Source organism: Lonchura striata, chromosome 13, assembly GCF_046129695.1.
Source record: "Lonchura striata isolate bLonStr1 chromosome 13, bLonStr1.mat, whole genome shotgun sequence".
NCBI classification, from domain to species: domain Eukaryota; kingdom Metazoa; phylum Chordata; class Aves; order Passeriformes; family Estrildidae; genus Lonchura; species Lonchura striata.
This window is the reverse complement of record NC_134615.1, coordinates 15,677,744-15,701,894: the sequence shown is the minus strand read 5'-3', so window position 1 is coordinate 15,701,894 and position 24,151 is coordinate 15,677,744. Positions and strand designations below refer to the sequence as shown.

Sequence of the window (24,151 nt, the reverse complement as noted above, 5' to 3'; positions counted from 1 at the left end):
TAAACCCTTGCTACCATCACACAATACACGAGCTGAAGCTTGTGTGGGCTGTATCCCCACAGCCGCAGCAGGCGAGGACAGGGGGAGGGATGGGCTCCTCTTACACTCCCGCAGCCCCTGTCACATGTGCCACGAAAGCAGTTACAGATAAGATCAGCAAAGACAGCAAACAAGGCCAGCAATAAAATTCGAGGGCAGCCCATTGGAATTTCAGCTCCGTGTGGCTTTGCAAGTTAATGGAAAATTGGGCCTGCCTGCCCTGCTGCCTCTGGCTGTCTCTGCATTCACACACAGATTTTGACCTGATTTTTGAGGACTTGCTCCAGCCCCCTTGTTTGTGTGAGGGCAGAACACCCAAGCCCCGCGCAGCTGAGGGCAGGCAGCCTGGTCTGCATCCATGCTCAGCCCTTGCAGCACTGCAGAGCACCTCGGAGCCTGGAGAGCAGGGACAAGGGCGAGGTGGGGACGAGGAAAGAGCATCACCCCAGCACCTCACACAACCACCTCCACAAAGTGGACACCAGCTTCCTCTCACAACAGATGCATCAGCAGACTCACACCCAGCACAAGTGGCTTTATTTTAGAACCTCACTGTTTCATCAAAACCGCTGATTTGCCCAAAACAGCACAAATCAGTCTCTGAAGCGGGGGTCTGTTAAACACAGCACAGTCAGAGATGCTCCGGAAGACACAGGAGGGCTCCAGAGGCGGGCGAAGAGCGAAGCGAGTGGTATGATGCAACCCTGGTGTAGTGAAATAGCCGGATTGTAGGAAGCGCTTGTCGTCGGCCTGATTCACAACACCAGCTGCAGCAACAATACCGGGGCCAGCGGCGCTGGGAGCTGCGGGCAGCGAGGGGGGCTCTGCAGCACCTCCCTCCAGCCCCTCCACTCACACGGAAGAGGTGCCAAGTTGTTTCTGCAGGGCTTTCCCTCACTTCCAGCCGATCCCCCAGTTTGTTCTGGATATTAAATGCATCAGATGAACCCAAAATCGAGTTAAGCAGAGCACAGTGCAGTGCATTACACAGCTTCTTTTAAAGACTGCCGAAGTGTTATATTCCAAAAGGCTTTAATGAGGCTTTAATTGACCTGTTTTCCATCCCTGTGGAAGAGGGAACCTACCGCCCTGAGTGGCACGGGACACAGGAATGATGCAGGGGCTCAGCACTGCAAACCCACCATGCAGAGCAGACTCCATTTCTCAGCACCACAGCAAAGGAAGCCTGGGAAAAGAAAACAGATGGTTATTCAGCTATCTGCCAGTAACCTTTCCCAGTGGGAACACAGAGGTCATCTCCCATCTTTTCCAGACACCATCTCCATCCTTCCAACTTCTAACCCAGAGAGAAAGAGGACAAAAATACTGGTACAGGGACATGAACAGAGGCAGTATTTGAGTGCTGTCCCACCCCCAGGGACACAGAACTGGAATTAACAATATCCCCTTACTTCTTCCAGGCTGGAAGGAAAACATTTTGCTTCTTTGAGAGGCTGGGATGACAAGGATTGGGACAATAACAAAACAAAAAAAAGTTAATTGAATTAATTTTTTCTGAAAACAATTTCTTCCTCCTTCAAGGATCAAGGTCCAAGCAGTAGTAGACAAAATAGACAAATGCGGTATTAGTAGGAAACGGTGGTGAACAAATTTAGCAGGTCTACTCCAGCCTGAGGGTCTGGAAACCATAATAAAAAATCAGATTGAGATGCAGAATCTGCATTCAGCAGGGAAATCCAAGAAAAGGCAGAGGAGAAGGAATGCAACCCATAGGCAAGTAAGTACCCTGACTATGACCAGCATACTCTGGGGTAATGGTGAAAATACTTAAAAGGATTAATTTTGTTGTCTAGACTAGAAAAAAACCTAACAAGAGACAGCTTGAGAAAACAGGACCCACTGACACCAGCTTTCTGACAGTGTTTAGGAGGCCATTAAGGCACATTTCAGTAGTGCCAGTTCCCTCAGGAGCTGAGCTCAGTGTAGTTTTTACCAGGTTAACCCTGAGCAGAACTTTAAACTAATTTTTCCCCTACTGGACAGGTAACACGGAGCAGAAGTTTTCAGCAAATACTTCTAGATTTCTCTGCAACTCCTCTGTAAATCCAGACCACATCACTCAGCCCTTGGGTCCTTGGAGGAGGTGCAGCTTTAGGAGCTGCTGTGGTGGAATTGCAGCATGTGTAAATGTTTCAGAACCACAGAGCCACACAAACTGTGGGACACAGACCTGGAGACTGCCTGCCTCTGCTGCATCCATATCAGAAAGATTGTTCCAAGCTCTCACAGGAAACACTTTTTCCTCTTATCTCCTGCAGCAACAAAAGCTTCAGCTCTATTTGACTCAAACCAATGAGTCACCCTTTGGATGCATTTCATTACCTGGAGGATCTTTAATACCAGAGATTAGTCTCAAGGTAGGAAAAGGCAGATGGAATTATCATAAACTTAATTTGTGCTTGCTTTGTGTATAAAGAGCAGAGCTCCACTGACTTAGAGATTTGTCAGTTTTTACTCAGAATGAATTCAGCTCAGATGAACATACCTGGCTCTGCTGCACACTGTGCACTACTCCCTGTTGTAAAGGGAGTGCATGGTGACACCAGCTTTAAACAGGCCATACCAAACAAAAGCCATGAGTTTAGTGACACCCCAAAAACCCTTCCAGCACATAAGCTATTTTAAAGAGGCTAAGCTTGTAAATCAGCTAAGCCAGAGTGATGGTGCAAAACCTGAGGGAGCAGAAACTGGTTGTTCTCTCCAGCAGAATAATCATGAGGTGGAGGGAAAACAGAGACATCTGGAAAACCATGGGGGTGCCTTATTCAGCAACGCACCAGTACATGCATCAGCATCTACCTCAAAGCAGCAAAGCCCTTGAAAGCTGTACAGAAGAGTCAGGTTTGCCAGAGCCAGGCTCAGGCACTGAGCTGGAACCTGCCACTCTGGGGAATGTGGGAAGATGGATGGGATGTAACATTCACCACCTGCACGAACCTAAGAAGAAATCACAGGGCAATCAACAAGTAATAAATTAAGTCCAAATATCTGTGTCACTTTCTGTTATACCCATAATCTCTTATCTTGATGGAAATGGGGCTGGTCTTACCTTTTCAGGGTTAGTACTGGGACTTGAACTCCCTGGGGTTTATTTCCCATCCGTCCATCACAGAAGGGTCATCTTGGATTTTGAAAGCATGAAATAATTCAGTTTCTGATTAGCTTAAAAAGTGACCAAAGGCTGGGATCACAACCACAGGGCACCAAGTGAGGGAACTGTATACAGGCATCAACTTTCCCAACAGCCAAGAAGGCTGAGAAGCACCAGAAAGCCCCTGCTATAGCCTCCTTGATGGGCAGATGGAGAAAGAGCAATGTATTGCTTATAGAAGGTCCCCAGGTTCAACACTGGGCATGGGAACATGGCAGGGAGGCAGCACGACAGCTCTCCTGAGCAGGGGACGGGCAAGAGACAGGAGAACAAGGTCCTGAAATGGCAGCACTAAGAGCTGAGCCTCAAAGATCTTCTGTTCCTGCATGAATGGCAGATCAGGGAGAGGGAATTACAGTGGGGAAGGTGGCTCTCACCCTTCCCAGACTCCAGCAAACATTGTCCCTCTCTTGCTCAGGTCAGTGGTTGCCTGAGGACAGGTGCAGACTTGCCAGCCTCTCTGTATGGGAGGTGGTTTGATGCTGGGAGTAACTCAGGGACAGGGGCTGAGCAGCAGCAAAGAGAACACAGAAGCATGATCATCCTGCAGGACTGCATCTGGGGCAGCCCTGGCCCAACCACAACTATCTACAAACAACAGGGAAGGTGCCTGTTCTCTAGGGAATGGGATTAATTCTTACCTGAGATATGCCAAGAAGCATTGCCACACAAATATCCCAGAAATGTTAATAACCAATACATCTTTCCATACTCACCTGTTGACAAGTTTGTTAAGCAATTCTAGCCCACTCCCACCCCCAAATAACTCCTTGGTAACTCACCAACTCCCCATTACCTGTAGGGTGTTGTCCAGGTCTCCCTCAGCCTTCAGTTGGCACAATCCTGGCCATGCTACAGGAGCACTCCATGCTGTACACAGTCCCTAGCTCTATCCTCTGAGAACCCAGCAGCTGGTTTGCTAATGCTGAGAGACATGGACTGGGGTGGCTGGCAAGCCCTTTGCTTCCTGTCCAAAAGGTGGACAAAACTTATGCTACAACATTTCTGGTGAAAAAAGTAATTGGGAAAATTGTCATCACATCAGTCAGGTATTCCTCCATCCCAGTAAACTAAGACATTCCAAATGGAGATTCTCTCCCATGATAGCTGTTAACATACAAAGGCTGAAAACAGCCCCTACATTTTGCTGCCTGCTCTGCATTCCAAATGCCACATGTTCTCATATCCTAGTAACACAAGAGGGTGAGACAGCAGCAGGGGAGCAGTAAGAGTAACCACCAACATTCCTCTCCTTTTTTTTTTCAAAGATAGGCAGTTATACTAAAAATAAAAACTTCTACTATAATATGATCCTTGGGCTTTCACTCTTATTTAATTGAAGCTCAAAACACTTAAAGGTAACCATTTTTAAAGCCCCTTGCTTTTGTAGGGCTCACATTTCCTGCTAAATCAACAGTAATATCCACCCACACCCAGCACAGCCTCACCTGGGCCTCTCTTGTTCAGCTTTCTCACTTCTGGTGAACTTGACAGGGGCCCACTTGGAATGCAACTCACTAAATTTGCTCACAAAAAACTCTCCTACCAAAATATACCTGTTTCCAACCCACCTGTTCCTGCAAAAGCTTCAGCAGAGCTCCAGGCTGAGGGCACCTGGTTCAGCACAGAGGGGTCTGCACAGCACAGAGCTCACCGGCACCGCAGCAGCACAAGCGCCACACGAGACAACGGGATGGGCTGATGGCAGTGTGTCACACGGGTGAGTGGGGCATCAGACACATTTTCAACACTTAACATGCATCTAAAACCCCCTAAAGTTTCTCAGCTGTAAGTACATTAAGCAATAAATCAAAGTTTTCTTCTCCATTTCCTCTTCTGCTATAAAATTCCATATTCGTGTGCCTGCTGCAGAGCTATGACTTCTTTTTCTGCATAGCCTATTACCTAATTAAATTTCTAAATGTAAACCAACTGAAAATAAAATTAATAAAAACATAAAACCACAAGAATCAGTGAAAATTAAAATGTCAAAAACAAATATCAAAACCAAAGAAATTTATTTCCATCAACAAAAATACAGAATACAAAATGACACTGGTCCCATGGGCCCTCTGAACGTACTAAAGACAGGCACAGGCTGCTGCAACCCCAGCCAAAGCTGCTCTGCTAATTCATAAGGATCTCCATTTGCACCAGTCTTGCATTCGTGTCTCCTGATGTTCTGTATGGGATCATCCCAGCAAACATTATCAGTGCCCGAGCTTGAGACTGAAGTTGCTAAAAAAGAGAAAAACAAAGTACAGTTACTTTAGTATAACAAAGGACAATGATACAATACTCTTCAAACAAACACATGTAATCTTTTTATCTCAGAGCTGCTCTCTGGAAAGGAAACTCTGCATTTTGAAGAAAATCCAATTATTCCCTTTTCCAACCATTAAAAGCATGTCAAGTTACCCTTTTGCTTAAAAAATAATCCCATCTTATTTGAAAATACCTAGGAAAAACATTTTCAGCAATATGGGGCATTGCTGCACTGCAGCAATCTTGTAATTTCTGCATGAAGTGGGATTTCCTAGGGCAACAGGATTCCTTCCCACCTTGCAAAACATAAAGTTGATTCTGTTGAAATGTAGCATTAATGTTCTCAAAGCAGAAGCACTAGAAATGAATGGGAGGTGCCACACACACCTGGAGATCTCCAACATCACCCTGCAACATGCCAATCTCCTCAAAGGCTCTTCCTGCCAATAATACAATGAAAACAGAGGCACCAAGCCCACTCAGACCTTTACCCAAAGCAACCAAACCCCTTCTTGCACACCAGAAGACTACAGAACAGCTGAAGGAATTCAGGAACAATTTGTTTCATTTGTTAAAACTGTTATCATAGTAAAAGGAAAGTAATTCCAATAACTGGTAGGAGTCAAGAGAATAGAAAAAAACCCTATCTTTGTAGAAAACTGTTCAGACTGCTCTGACTGCTAAAAGGTGTTTTTTCTTAAATATTAAGCATCTCAAAATTACTGTATTGTACAGAGGATCCAACTGTTCAAATCCTGCTTTCACCTCCTGACTGCAGGGAAAGCCAAAGGTTTTCAGGTTGCTGTTGATGTGTGGATGGTAAATCTGATAGCAGGAATTTACAAGCTGAGAAGTGACCAAAACCCATTCCACGGTTGGGAACTGTTATAAACACCTCTTTGGCCAATTCCAACCCTTTTTCAGGGTGATGTTAAACCAGCCTGTTATTCAACAGCCACAGAGAAACTCTGGAGGCTAATAATGGAAAAGCTGTGAGAGTTTTCCCTAGACTGACCTAATTGCTAACACCTCCCAGGACAGTTTCCCTCCCAAGCTGTCAGTTACCACCAGTGGGCTGGCAACTAGACAAGGTGGCCTGGAAATCACTCATTCTGCTCCAGTCACAGTCTCCCAGCCTTACTCCCAAATGTGTTAGACAGTGAGGCCGTGTAATTATGTCTGAGCTGCTGCTTTTCAGTGGAGGTGATAGATGAAAAAAAAAAGCATGTCAAGGTGTCTGGAGTTCAAGTATTAAGAGGCAAAAACTCTCATGACTAAGAAGGGTCGAGGAAGGGTGTGAGTTACTGTTCTCTTTACCTTTACAGTAGCAATGATACCAGAGCTGGTCTATTTTCAAAAATCAAAACAATACTTTGGGAAGAACAAACAGAGGTTTGCAGAGGTTAAGAGTGGCCTGGAGGTCTAGATGTTCTATTGGCTGTAATTACTTAATGAATGTTACAGTTACTTGCAATTTTAAACAAGACCACAGATAATTAAAAAAAATTAATTCCATTCCATTCATGACCTAATTTTGCCAAGATAATGCCCTTGGGCTGCTCCAGAGAGTTCACCACCCCTGACTGGGGTGAGTAGCCTATGACATTGCTGTCATGCACACACAGCATCTGGGCCAGGGCTGTCACTGCAGCCATGGTTTCCAGGACTGCAGGCTGGGCTACCTGTAATCTCTGCCTGAAATCTGACAAAATGGATCAGGCCTAGTGGGACAGGACTTTGTTCCCTTATTCCCAAAACTAATTAATTATATACATAAAAGAAAAAAATACCCAAAACATAGCTTGTGTGATTTAATTCTGAAATAAACACAATGCAGAAATGCCAGTGCTGACCCCAGATCTGATCTTTTCTAGTCCAGATCCAAAGTGGATAGATGTTTTGCAGAGAGCATTACTGGGTTCCAGGGGGCTCCAGCAGTACCACTCCCCTCCATCCTGCCTGTGCTGCCAGGCCCATGCTGTTCCTGCTGAAGTCCCACCCACGGCAGCAGAATCCTGCTCAGAGCTGTGCTTGGCACCAGAGGCAGATTCAAGGGCTCAGGTTTCCTCTCTGGGGGATGCTGCTCCCTGCTATGTAGAATAAACCTCAGAGTTTTCTTCTGATGAACAGAGGGATCTGAATCTGCCTGTTCTGATGGATCAAAAGAAAAGCCAGGGATTTAAAAAGATCTGTTCAAGGAAAGGTAATTTCACCTTTGTTGTCCACTGGGCAATGTACCAAGACTGTTAAAGCTGCTGAAAGGGTCTGATTTCTCCATAAATTTGCTTCCCCGGAGAATATGGAAAAACTGCCCTTCTCTCAGGGAAGTTCAGGAGACAAATTCTTGTCATGCACAGCCTGCTGAAGCTCATGTCTGCCATCTCTGTCCAGGTGAATGAGATTTTGCTGAAGGAACACCTCATCTCCTCACCTGTAATGCCTTCATTACTTCACACCACTAAAATTGCCTGAGTTGCCTCTCAACTGAAACAATCTAAATTCCCTGCTCCTGCAGTCTCGGAAGAAATTCTTCAGGGTAAGAAAAAAGGATAGCACATGCTAAAGCCATTCTTACCCACCTTCCATGTGCTCATGTCTGCTATTATTTTTGCACATGCAAATCTTTAGGCAGATGGGAGCTACAGGGTGGTAGGAATTTTCTCTTGCTAATCCTACATTTGCAGATATATGCTCCCTTGTGACACTCCAGTCACATAGCTGTTCCATCATCCTCTCCCTGACAGCAGATGAAGTGGACACTTGTCCCCTTTGATGGCAAAGCACAGCTTGTACTGCACATGGCAGCCAAAGATCTGTGACTCAGAAACCATGTGCTCCCAACATCACGGACACCCTGCTGCCATGAGATCCCATCACAAGGCCTGGAGCTTGATTAACAAAACTTGAAGCCTGAAATAAAGAAAACTTTGAAGAGCTTTTAGCAAGGTACGACATCAGTTCACCTCCACAACTGTGACAACCCGAGAGTGCAGAGCACATTTATGAAGAAGTGTTCACACTAAACACACTGTGGATATGATACAGTATCCTGGTGGCCTCCTTCCACACAAACCTCTGCCAGCAAAGCTCTAATCCCATCCCCAGTCAGCCCATGGTATTCATCTTGAGCTGGCACCTGACAGCACTCCACCCCTATGGAGATGGTAAATCCTTCTACATGAGGCATAAGACTGAAATCACAAAATCAAAACAGCTCACTTGGAAAGCAAGGAGCTAAGGCACTCCTTTCTCAGTGCCAACCTTGTGAAGACACACAGGAGGTAATAACAGATTGTGTTGGCCTGAGACTTCTCCACACGTGCAGAGTTTAAGGTGGGAGAAGCCCAAGTAGTGTGTACCCATCTCCAGTGCTGCTGACCTGGAGTACAAGCACCCTTGTGAGGCAGGATCCCATAGCTCTTGCAGGCTGTGCCCCAAGATAAAAGCTGTACCATCACCTAAGCCTTTTCATTTTTCTGTGTAATTTAAACATGCTACTAAAACTTTTACCAATATTACAATTTACAGATCAAAGGCCTTTATGTAGCTGACTAAAGCTTGGAATTAAGCTGGCTATGGCCCAAGCTCGTTTTTCACTCTCAAAAGGAGTTGATATCTATTTTCTAATCTGTTAAGACAGGATGAATGGTTTGGCCTTGGTTTCAAGCGCCTGCAGCAGCTTTAACTTAAGAGTTAAAAGACCAAAACTGGCTGGAATTAAGCTGTGAACCCTTCTGCTAAGCCCCACATGTTGGCAGGTGAGTGCTCACAAATCTGGCTGTGCCATTTAAATGCTGCCTATTCTGCAGCCTGCTGGAGGTGGAGACTCCCATCAGTGGCTCGGGGAAATGCCTCTGCACCAGCTCAAGCAGTGAAGTCAAACCCACTGTGGTCATGCATTTCAACAGCAGCCAGACTGCTGCAAGCTGCAACAGCAGCCAGACCAAGCTGCAAGCTGCCCACTCCCTGCAGGGGCAGCAGAACAATGCTGGTGCTCACCAAGGGGATGTGCTCCAGCATCTTGGTGTTTCATCCCAGAGCAAGGAAAATGTTGGCCTGCATCACTACAGAAGCAAGCTGAGGGGAAGAGTCAAGGAAGGCCCTTCTACCAGAAATGGGCACTTACTCACATGAAAGGAGTGGCAATCAGGTGCTTAAAAAGCAACAGCTCAGTTGTCAAAGCAGCAACATCAACCATTCCAGAGAATGCACTGTTCCCATTTGCTTTACTATCTAAGATTCCCCTAAGAAGGAAAGTGGACACTTGTTTTCTCTTGCTAGGAGGTAAATATAGATGTAGTATCTCCATTAGTTCAATGTAATTTAAAGCAATATCTTAGACTCAGAATGGTTTAGGCTGAAAGGGACCTCAATGATCACCCAGTTCCAACCTTTCTTTACACAAAGCTGAAGGCATCAGAGACCAGCCTTGAGACTAAGTAACTGGACAAGTTCAGTAGACCAAGACTCTAAGTAACTGAACAAATCAAAACCAAGACCATTAGAGATTGTCAGTTACTTGAAGCCCAATCTCTTGAAACCAGCAGAATAGGATATAGGAAAACCTGTCAAACAGTAAGAATTATATTCTTACCGAATCTCTGTCTTCCATTACCCGCTGGGGCCTGGCAGGAGTGGTTGGGCTTGTGCCTTTCATCCTCTTATACTTGGTGAATAAAATATTCATGGTTGCAAGCAGGACCTCAGATAAATTGTGTTTGATCTACAAAAAAAAGGGGGGGAAAAAAAGACATTGCAGCATAAGCAGATTGACCATAACCATTACTATACAGATTTCTGTAACAGTCATAGGTGTAATGGTTACCCCTACTATGACTGCACCACCCAGCAGAAACACTACCCAGAGCTTTGAGACAGACATGCCCAATGGCTGCACCTTCACGTTTGATAGCAGCAGACCAGATAAAACCAAAGCACCCAAATACACACAACTACTGCCTAAAAAAGAAGTGTCACTCCAGTTAAAACAGCTCAATAGCAGTACCAGTTTTCCACTATGCTTCATTTGCTAATACAAAAATCCATTAATTCCTGTAATTTAGAGGGAAAGAAACAAACAACCTACAAATGCTTAGTGACCATTAAGAGCACAGAAGAACTAAGTCACCAGCAAGTCAAAAGTTTTTAGTATTCTGAATTCTTGAATGAAACTCAGTAAGTTCAGGAAGACTCACATCTGCAGATACTTTCTTCAAAATGGAGACAGGATTTCTGGGTAGGGAATTCTAGTGCTCAAAAGAGCAGCATTAAGAAGAAAAAGCTGCAAGCCAAGAGTATACTTGTATGAAATAAAAAAAATGTCATCATTTTTCTCTGCTAAAGAATAAGAATGATGAGATTACAAGGTTTTAAGATCCTTTAAACAAAGCAAAAGGCTTTAGGGAGCTAAACCCAAGACATTACTTACTTCATCGCTGAAATTCCGGAAGGCAGCGACTCTCTCCTTGACACAATCTTGGCTAAGAGGTACAAGCTTCAGGCGTTCAATAATCTTCAAAAAGAAAAGCAGGAATCAGGACAGATAATCAGCATTCTATGCACCATATATTAATAAAGTGGGTTTTTAAAGTGTTAATGAAACGCTTCTATTTCCATTCAAGAGAAATAATTTCATTGTCATTTACTGGTTTATCTCCTCACTTTGTTGAGCAACAGGAATATTTTGTTCAATGTCTACAAAATAGCTCCAGGAAGATCATCCTGTTTATCAAGCAACAGGGAAGAAACACCTTTTAAAATTCCTATAACACTGCAGTCCCTTCTAACTCATTCAATAAAATTTTTGAAGTGATGTTATTTGAGACATTCTGGGTTTTCAAGGGCATTAGGAAGGCTACACTTCAAAAAGAACTCTTAAAACTTACATCAAAGGCCCTGTCAACGTGACCAGCGTGATATTCATCAAAAAACGTGATTAAGTCTAGCAGAAGGTAGAACGTGGAGTCAATGGATTTCTTTGCACTTATCCCCTGCGCTTTGTACCTGAAAGAAATTGTATTGCAATTTTATTGTGCAAAATGGCAACCATTTACAACTGTGCCCTTGCAATTCTTGGAAGTGGAGACATCAAACTCAAGGACAGAGGGCATTTAACAAAGGACAACTTTCATTTTCCTTAACCAGGAGGCAGAATTTTCACAGGTTGTGGCTTTTTAAAAACACTGTTAATCACTTCCAGTTTTGCAAATCCAGCATTTATTTCCTTTAAAATATTTGCATTTCCCACATTCATGGGGAAACAGTGCCAGGCAGCAGAGACCTGCAAGGCAAGCTCTGTACCAGCATGTTTAACATGCTGCTTTACAGCAGACAATCCTCCAGCACAACTGCCTGCTTTAGGCAAAAAGTTAAGACTTAAAAGTTCCTGCATGCTCTTGGGAGCTACCCTGGCTCTGGGATGAACTGGAGGGCTGCCTGCTCTCACTCCTAACTCCATGAGGGCACAAAGAAGTTGTTGCCATAAGAATGGTCTTGCAGATGAGGAAACCATGTAGGCTCTTGGCCTTTTTCTAAGGTGTCTCCCCTGCTCCAAAAGCATAACAAGAATACACAGGAGGAATGCTGCATCCCTACAGCACTGTCGTCAGGACAGTACACATGGAAAGGCCCTGTCTTTCATCTAATTGGCAAGAAGAAGTGTTAGTCAGAACTACTCTGGCTTTGCAATCAGGTTTGCAGCTGTGAAGTGGCATAATTGTACAGTAATATTTTAGTGCTTTCAGACAGATCAAAGTATGTAGCAAAGCAAAAAAAATTCCCATTACAGCCTTTGCTGAAGCTTTAACTCAAGCCATAGATTTAATTATCTTTAATGTCTGCCACCAAATCAGTCTCTCACCAAGTCAATACGGCACCGATTTTGCACATGATCCCAGCCTGCCCAAATGAAGGAAAGGCTGACTAGAAGGAGTGACTGGCAAATGCCACTTGTCAAAAGAAGAAAGGAAAAGGCCTCTGATGGAAATCAATACATTTCTGTATTTGTCTTCCCAATTTCAAAGTGCCAGCAAGTGGGTTTGGTTTATTTTTATTCTCTCTGCAGTTCAATGTTGATAAAAACCAGTAAGGCATTTCTCATAGGAATCCACAGTTTGTTCTAGTAAAATACAACAATTGTTCCTGGCAGTCACTGTGACAAGATGCACCAAAAGGTGACTATTTAAGAAATTAATGGACATATTTTGCAACTACAGCTTTTCAGAATCAGGTAAATCCTAACTTCCCGGTGTTAATGAACCTTCAGCACTGATGTCTCTCAAGCCCATACCCTAATTAGTATACACACATGGCAGGGCACATTCCTTTCAGTTGCTTACTTTCTTTCTGGACACCACAGAGTACTTGGCGTTAACATAACTGTCTGTGGAAATGAAGTCCACTGCTTGCATTAGCCATACACAGTTCATCTTAAATACTCCCTTTTTAGCCTTCATTAAAGCAACAGTTTTCAGAAAGCTACTGAACAGTTGTTACAATTCAGAATTACTGGGTTTGTAGCTCTCTCTTAATACTATTTCAAAAAAGTGAATTGCATGCAATGACTCAGCAACTATTACAATATTTTGCTTTAAAAATAATATAAAACATACAATTAATGTATTTATTGTTCCTTAACAGACTCCATCTCTAGCTGGCAATCCTGATTCACCTACAGATAAAACTTCTTGCCAAATTTACCTGACCCTGAAGATTTCTGGTTTCAGTACTGCAAGCCATCACGAACAGGACAGTGTAAATTCTGACCCCTTCGTTGTCTTTCTAAATATACTGCTGTGGATGCCACAGTCCAGCCTGCAGAAACAACATCAGGAACTAACATCCACAGCTCTGACAGTGGCAGGTCATGCTGAGGTGAATCACCCAGTCCTGCCCTTACCTGAGTCTTACCTCTCAGCAATGGAATGGGCCATGTTCTTCAAACGCTCCTTGTTTGACTGGGGAGTGCTGATCTGGGGAACAACTGGACTAAGGAGCTTGTTCATCAGTTCTAAAACTTTGTCAGGGTTCTGTTGGCATTAAAGTTACACAAATAAAATGAAACATGGTGTCTTACTCTCATTGAAAAAGCAGAGAAGTTTCATGCAGTGGTGTCTACTGAAAGCTACAAACAACATAATGCTACTGGGTCACAAGAAAAAGCATTTCCTCCTAGTTTTTCTCTAAAACAGTGGTTATGGTTGTATCCACCTCTATTTCCAAAGGAAACAAGAGTACTCAGTATAAAGACCAACTATTTTAGACTTCAGTTCAATATCTATGAAATTGGAAGAGTACACTCCAGGTAAATAACTGCACTAGACTGAATTAAATCATGCGTGGGGCACTCTCTTCAAAATAGCACATTGATAAGGACCACAATGTCCTAAATCAGAATCCCTGGAGTGCAATCCATCTGGATGTGCTAACTAAAACATCTCTTCATGCAGCCTTATGGCTCTGTTGTTCCAGCAGTAGAAATAAACTGCTTGAATAAGGGCAATTCAATCTCCGAGATGAAATTTAACCTCCTAAACACAGGTAGAATGTTTGGAAAGAAAAAAGGTGAACCAAGTATATAAGGCAGCACACAAGACATATACCTTTGCAAGGTCATAGAGTTTTGCAGCTTCTTCAAACAATCCTTTATTTTCTGCTGCAGAAGCCACTTTGTTAATAATGGATTTTGTGTCACTTGTAAACTTGTCTATCACTCCAGGCTAAAGAGGTGAGACAAAAATGAAAAGAGAAAAGAGGAATCAGAAGGCTCAAACACTCCAGAATATTCTGTCAAGGCAATGAATATTTTACATGTTGGCTAATGATTGGAATGGCCTGTACATTTCCATGGGAATGTGCAAAAGTGAGATATTAAAAATAGAATGAGTTCTTGCAAGAGGGACTCTCTCCTAAATGGAGTCAGCACTGAGACATTCTTGGTTTCCAATTCACTCAAAATGACCCAGATAAAATAAATCAGAGTTTGAGCTATTAACTGCTGATGACACAGAGAAGAAAACACAAAAGACTTCAGCACATAGCATTCCAAGGGCTCCAGGGATGGAGTTTGTTTATACTGTCATGACAGGTTGCCAGGGAAATCTCACACAGATAAATGAAAGGGCAACAAGAATTTAAAAACAAATATTAAACATGTAGAATAAAAGAGATGAAAGAGTCAAGAATATCTGGACATTACTGTAGTTGAGGATGCAAAAATGAGACTATATCATCCAGAAGAATTTATTTTAAGCTTAAAATTGTTGGTTTCACACCAAAGAAAGTGCAAAACAACAAAGTTATTTGTAAAGATTATCAAGCTACCTTGTTCTCTTGTATGCAATCTCACTGCTTTTGAAATGAGAAAATAAAGACATCTAAAAGAAATTCCTGCCAGAAATAACTTTCCCCCTCTATTTTTGACAGCAATATAAGCCCTAATCTTAAAATTGATATGCAAATGGTTCCGCAGTCTGCTTTACACAGAAATCTTCCAAAGCTGTCACATCAAACAGAAAACTTCTTTGATTATCTAAAATTTTCATAATTTGCATGCACTCTCCTGTTTGCAGGTAAAACCTTAAGGTTTCCTTTATCTTCTGTGTAATCTTCTACTTAACTATTATGAAACTGCTTTTACACTGGAAGCAACATCGGTCATCTAAAAACAGCTGAACTTTTATCCAGTACTTGCTCTCACCTGTGTGAAGGTCAGATCAGCTGTGCCTATGCTTGTGGTCTGTAAGCCCTTGCTCCTTTAATTACAAGGATTTTTCAAGGACTGCAATACATTTCTTCTGTGAGGTGAATGAGGATGTCATAAATAATTTTCACATGTACACCTCGGTTAACAGAGCATTCTCACACACCCACTTAAACTAAACTCTATTTCCTCCTGGGAAGACAAAATTCTGAACTCACTAGAGTTACCTGATGCCATTTGCTTCCTCAGTTACAGCAGCTGTTTAGAGGAACACTGTTTGCCCTGAAGTTCCTGACCTGCCTTTTGTTAGGGCAGGTCACGGATTATTCTGTAAAAGGATCTCCAAGTGGGAGAACTTGAATGTATTCAAACACAGTAATAATTTAGCTAGTGGAAAACAGAGAGAAGCAAAATAGCCTCATGACTACTTTGGAAATCATATATAGGTTGTACTTTTAATATAAAATATAAATTGTGAACTCACCTTCCTACTACCATCCTTTTCCAGCTTTCCAAGAATCATATCAAACTATATCCACGTGGATTTAAAGTTAGAAAAAACAGGAAACAAAAATACAGAGATGAATTGCACGTATTTCATAACATATTTGTTAAATACAAAGACACAGTCATGGAATGAAAAACAGTGACCAATATAAAAAGTATTTGTAACTAAATAACAGGCAAAAAGATATGATTAAATGTCATAAACATAAGGCCATTGCAAGATCTCTCATCTGGGTCTGCATCAGGCAGAAAGAGTAAGCAACTCTAAGACTGTCCTGACTAATAAAGATTTTAAAGAAGAAATTACTTTCAGCTTAATTGAGGAAGACAAAACATGGCCAAACGCACCTCTCTGCTTTCAATCACTATTTCACTAACGCAACGCAAGAACATATTCTCTCCTTGGCTGTCCTTCTCATTCCTATAAAATAAAGAGAGAGAAAGGTACTCCTGTTTCTGAGAACTTTCCAGATAAGACTAATGAAGCAATAATAACTAGGAGAATATCTAAAGATGTATATTAGCTCCTACCTGAGAAAGTAAAAGTACTGCAGAGCTTCCCGTGGATCTGTTGATTCAAACTTACGAGTGTAAAGCATCAAAAGCCGCACAAAATTTAAACGTCTGACACCAGGAGGGTCACCAGCTTCATGGCTTACTGCAAGGTCAGAAACAGCACTGTCAGAGAATCTAATGCCAGGAAAATGCTGATCTTCATCTCAAATTAGTCAGAACCATGATCCAGAGTGCTAATGCAACTAAAACAATTAATTTTATAAGATTGTTCTGATAAATCTTTGATTAATCACACAGACCTGACGCTTCTAGAGGGTACTCTGAGGGCTAAGAAAATATTCCTTTACTGTAAAGTAAATAGGACTTACATAGTTGTGCACTCTGCCCAGATGCTTTCAGGAGCAATTTTAACTCAAACAGGACCAAAGCAACATGAACAGCGTGACAGCGCAAGCGCTCTGTCCGGAAAAGAAAAGCAATTGCAGCTTCAAACTGTGCTGTCAAAAACAACACTTGGAAGTAGAGGAATGGTGGCTGGTTCACTGCAAAGTGTGATTCACCTGAAAAAAACCACAACACATAGCATTTTCACATAATTTTCATGATTTTGCAATCAGAGATGACTGACAGTAGATGCTTCCTGTCACACTGCATCATTATTGTTAATTAGGTGCCAGCCAAAATAAACACAGTACACAAAACTGAATTACCACACATCAGTGGCTTACCTACAACTGTGCCACTGCAGATTTATCATGAAGGACCACAGCATAAAGACATATTCAAGAAGTGAAGCAGAATAAACAGTTCCTCAGAAAAGTTCCTTTGTTCTTTTCAGACAACAAATTATGAACTCTGATCAACTGTGATAGATTCTCTAAAGACCACAACTTTTTGTCTTCATTTATACTTATGCCAAGTGGTACAAATAATGTTAAAAAACTGGATCTTCCTACTCAGTGACACCAACAGTAGCCTATTATATTTCTTTTCCACACATTTTTATCTGAGTGTGTGATACTACAAACTAGAAGGCTGTGGAGAATCAAATTTGGTATGTTTTGGACAATTCCAAGAGACTTAATTTTGACTGACTGGAAAACAATTACAGGAAAATGTATTCTGTGGATGTTCTTAAAACCTTCTGAAATAGAAGGAATTGTGACTTGGGTCCCCAGAAATTTGCTTGAAATGCTAATTTAAGGGAAAAGAAAAACACCAGATGCACACAGAGGAAAAGCTTGGAAATACATGCCTACATTAGGTATTGACTGCTTTTCTGTTCTGTATTTCCAAAGCTGGAAGTTCTGCTAAAGAACTTTTGCCTATTTATGGTGAGAGAAAACAGCCCATAATAAATGGATAAAGGAGAAACAGCAGCAGTGCTGTTCACAGATGAGTATTAAATCTCTGGATTGCTGGGAAAAACATGGGACTCACTCATTATGTCTTAATGAAGTCTGCCACAACTCCAGGGAGCAGGCTGTTCATGGACAGAAGATGCCTGTCACTAGTGGAGAGCTGCAGGGTTTTTGTGTAGTCTGGGGTTTGTTTAATAACAACTGGAAAGTGTCCTCAGCAGAAAAGCAGAGCCCCAGGTAAGACATCACTCTGGTTTCTCACCATAGTCTTCCAGCAGCTGCTTCTGGAACTGGGATAACGTTAGCCGGTCCTGCGGGGAGCTCGCACCACCATCATCAAAACACACTTGGTTCAGCTAAAAAGCACATCCAAAAAAGAGAAGTACAGATATTTCTCCTTGCACAAGCAATGCACTTAGAAGATAATCAATCCATCTGAGCCCTCCCTAGGATTTGACCAACTGACTAGAAACTGCATCTAGTCACAGCATCAGCTCCATCCACTGCTGGAAAGCAAAGATCTCTAAGGCAGCAACAGCTGAAATCCATGCAGATATAACCCTGGGGATCCATATCCATCCAGGCCAGCAAACTCTGATGTTGGGACTCTGAACACTCTCAAGCAGCATTTTTTTGCCACAAATAGAATAGTAACAAATACATCATTCTACCACCCTTTTTCTGACAAAGAGGAGAAACAGGTACCAACCAGTATCTATCATGCCCTTGCCAAAACTGTAAGGACTTCAGCAACATTGACAGTGTTGTGTATGGTCAATCCACATTGACATTTCAGACATCCATCCAGGAAGGAGAATTCAAAGAATCCTCACTGTAGCAAGGTAATACTACTCGTAAAAACAGGTGACGAAGATTAGTGTCAAATGAAGAACATGACAGTTGCAAAGACAACTGTACCCAAACTAACACCTGATAGCACAGAGGGTAACAGAACAGCCCTGGGATTCAGGTTGCCAGCCCTGCATTATTTTCAAGGTCAGGTCACATGCACTACATTGATGCAAAACACCAGATCTAGAAGCAGGAAGGGTAGCAGAGCAGTGGAGAAATTTGGTACCATTTAGACCTGTTCTTACAAAAAGAATAACCAAACACCACAATCTCAACACCAGACTTACTTTTAGCCAAAGATAATCTTCTGTTTTATCAGCAACTTCACTCTGGTTGTCTGTAATGTCACAACGGCCAATAATACAATAAACAGCCCTTTTGTAGGGGTCAGTGTTATTTCTCAGAGCTCGTCTGTAATGAAGACGCAGTTTATTTTCTGTGGCAGGAGACAGTCTAAGGAAAAGAAATGATTGAAGGAAAAGACATGAAACCTATTTTCCCTGTATGAGGAAACCTGGATACAAATCAGTGTAAATAGTTGCATATCCACAGCAAAGGCATAATGACAGTAAGCACTGGCAATATTTCTTGCACTTCCAGTTCATATTTGTAGGTAAAAATTTTGCACACGTGAATTTAAACACATAATTAAAGTTACGGAGGATCATCTTCAAATGCTCACTGCAGAGAAAGAATCTACATATGACAGTCTCTTTAGGAGTACAATAAGACTGTGGCAGATTAGCTATTTTTGTCTGACTCTGCTACTGCATCATTTCAGAAAAAGAGAGCTCACAATATCTTTGTAAGTCTTTGTGTTAGGAACTAACAAGTGAGTAGGTCACGGTACCATGAGGTCCTTCAGGAGAGACACTTTCATCGTTATCAAACACTGTTATAATGTTCTTTGTCATTGTTTTTTTCTTGCAACCTCTTGTTGAGAATTTCACAGAGTTTAATCAATAACGTATTCTAGACTAAGGCATTGTTTGTCAAATCTGTAGGCAGAGCACTTTTTCATAGCTGGAGTAAAAACAAAATAAATCTATTGTGTTGTATCTCATAAAGGTGTTTGTAATGAAAACAGTGACAGTATCTTCATCAAGGTTTCTGCAACAACCTTGATATAATGAGCTCTCCTACATACTCTCTACAAAACAGGTTGATTTATAGAAGAATACCATGGTGTACCATACTCTGTAAATGGCACTTGGATTTTTATCCTTTCCATTTATTTTGTTAGCTTCGTTAGTTATTTTTAATTGGTCTGTTTGTTGGTTTTTTGATTATTTTTTTGTTTTTGTTTTTTTTTTTTTGAAATTCACTGCAAATGGAAAAGATGGAAAAGAAAACCACTGTGGAGTTTGGAGCACACCTTAGGGTGCACTAGCTTAACCACTTTGCAACCACATCAGCAGCAGTTTGGCCAAAGGCTTTTATCTAGTGATGGACAGCAAAAACTGGAAGGGAAGAATAAACACAAGAAAGATATGAGAGTGAGGCCTATAAAGGCCTCTAACAAACACTGCTTGCTTTTCCTGTGTAGCATTCTTATGAAAACAGGTGTAGTAAAAAGTGCTCCCCAAAGGAAATTCAGCTAAAATAAGCAATGGGAAATAAAAAAATACAGGATTCATGACAGAAGATTAAATCTGATTTTCTGTATACCATATACCACTGTTACACTGGGTTTATCCTTCGGTAAAATAGTAAAGCTACACCACATTGTATTATTTTTGAAATGTAAATTTTTTAATATCTTCAAACAGCTCTTTCTCTGTTGAGATTTCTCAACTTCAAAGCCACGAATTAGAATATGCAAACTTCTACATGTAATTTAGGTAGGTAATATAAACCTCAGGCAACCATCACCACCAGAAGAGACTTGAGCTTTTTGTATTTCTACCAAACCACTGATAATTTCACTACTCCACAGCAATTCCCACCCCTCACAAAGATCCTTCTTAGCTCCCAATTACCTTCTGTCTTTACTGTGCATGTACTCCTGGAACCAGGTTTTGAACTCTCCCAGCTGGTGCTGTGCCCGTTTCACCACGTGCATGGCTGCAGTCAGATCTCCACAGCGCATGCAGTAGTAAATCAGTGCCCACACAGGATGGCCCTCCACCTCACCATCCTGAAAAGAAAGTAGGACATACTTAATTTTTTTCTCAAAAGCAATATATGTGAATGATTTTTCTTTATCCTCGGCCTCATCCATTATTTCTGCCCTTATACCCACACTCATATTGGTGAAAAATTCTGTTTGTTACTGAAGCCAGAGGTCATGAGGGTTAAAATGTGGCAAAGCTCTGCACATCTCAGCAGTGAAAGGTGTGATTCTCTTCTGCTTGCACAGATTTCAGTTCTGAGAATCCCAATATTTAGCATATGATATCCTCTCCACAAAGGAGATTGATCTGGATTAGGCCACGGAGGTATTAAAAACATTTTCACTGAAACAGAAAGACATCCAACTAATCACTGATCTCAGCAGGTAAGAAGAGACAGCCAGACTTAGCTGTGTGCACCCCAATGTTATAATTATTTCTTCATTTAACTTTTATATCTGATTTTTCAACCCGGACTGCCTATCTGATTATTTTGTACATGCACAGCTATGCACTTTTTACTACATGCAGGTAAGGGGTTTTATTCAGATGCCTAAATAAAAAGCCCAGGCTGCAATTCAGATGAAATCATTACACATTTGGTGATGGTTTCACCATCTTACAATAAAAGTAAAAAAAGAGAAAAAGCAAAACAGGGAGATTAAGTTACTGCTTTTTTTGAACCATCATAATGCATTTTAATTCTTGCTTGTTGATTTAAGATGACAACCAGAAGACCACATAATTTCTAGAATTAGAACTCAAGCTTCTGAGCACCCACCATGCTTTGGGACTAGGTCTGAACTCAAGAGTGATTTTGCCTGCCATCTCCCATTTTCCCAGTCAAAAATTCTAGAGAAGGAGTAAGAGCCTGATGCCCTAAAAGCAGCTTAAACAATAGAAAAGCCACCTGAGGCTGCCCTGGTTTCCCCTCTGCCATGGGTGAACAGGTTTGTGCTATTTTAGCCCAGTGGCTGACAGTGCTGCCCATACCTGCAGACCAGGGACAGACGCCGGGAGTTTGATGTTCAGGAAGCTTCGGACCAGCTGGTAGGTGCCTGGGACTCCACCCAGCTGAGCCTGGTGCAAGTTTCCAAAGACTGTCACAAAAGTGTAATTTTTGTAACTGAAACATAACACAAGTGAAACAAACATGAACAGACTGAGACACACCTGCCACAAAAACATCCACTGCCTTTCTGACCTGACAGAACTAACAATTTAAAGCAAATTAACTCGATGTTCAGACATTATCATTACAACAAAAAGAGGCACAAATTTTGGTCAGTTTAGGAAGATCTTTGTATTTAGCAGTCTCAGAAGACACCAGGTTTGGAGTCTGTGGTGGACTGCTCCAGGTCCAAATCTCAATTAGTACTTAGTAGAACAAAGTTAAGCTCAAATATATTAACTGGCAAAAAGCCTTTCACCCTAATACTTTAACTCTCAATCATGAAAGAATAGTTAAATACCACAGATGTGTTTGTCTCTCCTCCCTGCTCTATAGAAAAATATCAACCTTAGGGCTACGGACTTACCAGAAGAAAATCCCAGAGAAAAAGGGAATTTAGAGAAATATAAGTGGTAAAGGCAGCTTTAAGAAAATGTTTTAAAATAACCCATCAAAGAATTTAATCAAGGCAGATCAATTTAACAAATACGCATACTTAGAAGCAGGAGTCTCAAAAATTTGTACACTGAAGACCTAGGTAAGCAGCGTCAATAAATGACAATAAGTTCGTTTCCTTTCTCTGCAGCACATTAGACTTGTGTGCCATCAGAAATCTGAAAGACTACATAAGCAGGTATCAGAGTATCTTGATAATGAGAATTATGGCTGAGGCAAGTGCATGTTCCTCAGGGCTTAAGATCACAGTTGTTCCAAAGGAACAATGTGTAAACAGCTGTGAGTGGCATTACATCTCTTCCATATATGAGTGAGGGGCTGGTGAGGCATGGAAACACTCTAGTATTAGCCAATTCCCACCAGTGAAGAAAAGCTATGAAGCAAGGCAAAGAGTTTGGGCAAGGTTTTAATTACCAAAAAACCCAACAAAAACCAAGCCTGAGAGGCCTAATCTCCACAACTGGGAGCATTGGGAAAGTAATACATATAACTAACTCCTAACTTCAGATAGCAGTTAATGGCACTGTGAACATTTAGCAAGTTGGACATGTGGCAAATCAGGTTAAGAGTCACTGGCTCATTGCACTCTGCTGAGACTGAGGAACTGGGAACAGAAGATCCTTTTGATGCGTCAGCTCCTCTGTGCACAGGCGGCAGCTGCCACCACTCTTGGGTGACACTGAGAGCTGATGGGGTGTGACAACCAACTGCCAGGGCCAAGAAGAGGCTGTACCAGGAGGTGAAAGCACCTCTTCCCACAGTGCTGTGTCAGAGTGCAGTGCTTTCCATGCTCTGATGCAATGTGTGTCCCTAACAAATGCCCACATACTACTCTGCAGTTACTGCTTGCATAGGCTGGAAGAGGCTGCTGGCATCACATTGCAGCTACCAGAAAAGAGAGACTGCAATATCCATCCACATGTGCAGTGGATGGGCATTTGGCTTTGGGCAGCTTCACAACCTGCAGTTCTCCAAGAACTCCATCGGTCAAGGAGCTTAGGCCCCCATGGTACTTGCTAATAAACACAGCAAACCACTTTCTACAGTCTGAAAATCACTGCTACATGTCTCAATTTCAGCTTCTTCACATTTTCCAAAAACTTCTCAGTGTAGAAATGGCATTATCAGAACTTGACTCATTGCACCAGGTTTGTTCCCATGCTGCCCTCATGGGCTGCTGACAGCAACCAGCAATCAGAAAGGGGGCATATAGAAAAGAGGATGTTCTTTTGCAGAAGAGAAACAGATCACTCTCCTCAAGTGAAAAACCTTCACATATCACTGTACATATATGGAATATTTATAAGCGACACAGAAGAAAGAAGTCTTTGCATCTTCTAAACAACCTCCCCACAGATTCAAGGCCTTTTAAACTAGAACACTGTTAAACTAGAACAATTTTTTATTTAAGTGGCTGCTCTAAGCCCTGCACAATAAAAAAGGCAGGCAAGAGACGTCTCTAAGTGCATCACGAAGTCATTTATTCTGGTTTCTTATTAGGGAGCTCTGTCAATGTGTACTCGGAGCACCCAATCTCACCTCTCCTCCAGGTAGTGCAGAGCGTGCCTCACGAACTCCATGCGCACCTCCATGTTGGTCCGGACTTTCAGGGCATCGCTGGCAGGAACCAGGGTGACATCGGTCATTTGTTTCACCATGGCCCACATCTCAGAGATGTTCTGCAAAAAGTCATCCCATGCCTCAGCAGTTAGTACAAAGATGAACAAGCAACACTGTTTTGAGTTACATCGTGTTTTGATGCTTAAGAAAAGCCTAAGAACACAAGAGTAATTCATGTCAGTTTAGATTTGTAATGCAGATACTGGACACAGTCATGAAGGTAAGCTGCTTCTGTCCCACAGAATTCAAGTTTCACAGGCTTTTTTTGCATAATTTTTGTGCAAGAAGATGGCTATAAATGTTGTACCTGCAGTTGTTCTCAAAAATTGACAACTATTAAAACTAGGCTGGGTGCTTGGTCCTCAGTCTTTTGCTCATTTC

At 42.0% G+C, this 24,151-nt stretch overlaps 1 protein-coding gene across 5 annotated transcripts in view; it reads right to left on the bottom strand.

Moving 5' to 3' along the window:
* Positions 1–559: 559 nt before the first annotated feature.
* Positions 560–24,151, bottom strand: part of NUP93 (nucleoporin 93) — an 83,119-nt gene continuing 59,527 nt past the window's right edge. For 3 of the 5 annotated variants that reach the window (XM_021535210.2, XM_021535211.3, XM_021535214.2), the window contains 15 exons: positions 23,690–23,829; positions 21,517–21,649; positions 20,392–20,549; positions 18,700–18,865; positions 17,823–17,916; positions 16,568–16,759; positions 16,215–16,341; positions 16,032–16,104; positions 15,661–15,705; positions 14,077–14,193; positions 13,385–13,503; positions 11,362–11,479; positions 10,905–10,988; positions 10,071–10,199; positions 560–5,449 (listed from right to left, as the gene is read on the bottom strand). In XM_021535210.2, the coding sequence (XP_021390885.1) occupies positions 5,339–5,449; positions 10,071–10,199; positions 10,905–10,988; positions 11,362–11,479; positions 13,385–13,503; positions 14,077–14,193; positions 15,661–15,705; positions 16,032–16,104; positions 16,215–16,341; positions 16,568–16,759; positions 17,823–17,916; positions 18,700–18,865; positions 20,392–20,549; positions 21,517–21,649; positions 23,690–23,829 (1,806 nt within the window). In that variant the 3' untranslated portion in view covers positions 560–5,338. Of the gene's footprint in view, positions 5,450–10,070; positions 10,200–10,904; positions 10,989–11,361; positions 11,480–13,373; positions 13,504–14,076; positions 14,194–15,660; positions 15,706–16,031; positions 16,105–16,214; positions 16,342–16,567; positions 16,760–17,822; positions 17,917–18,699; positions 18,866–20,391; positions 20,550–21,516; positions 21,650–23,689; positions 23,830–24,151 lie in introns of those variants that run through there. The other 2 variants (XM_021535212.2, XM_021535215.2) reach the window with 2 other exon arrangements.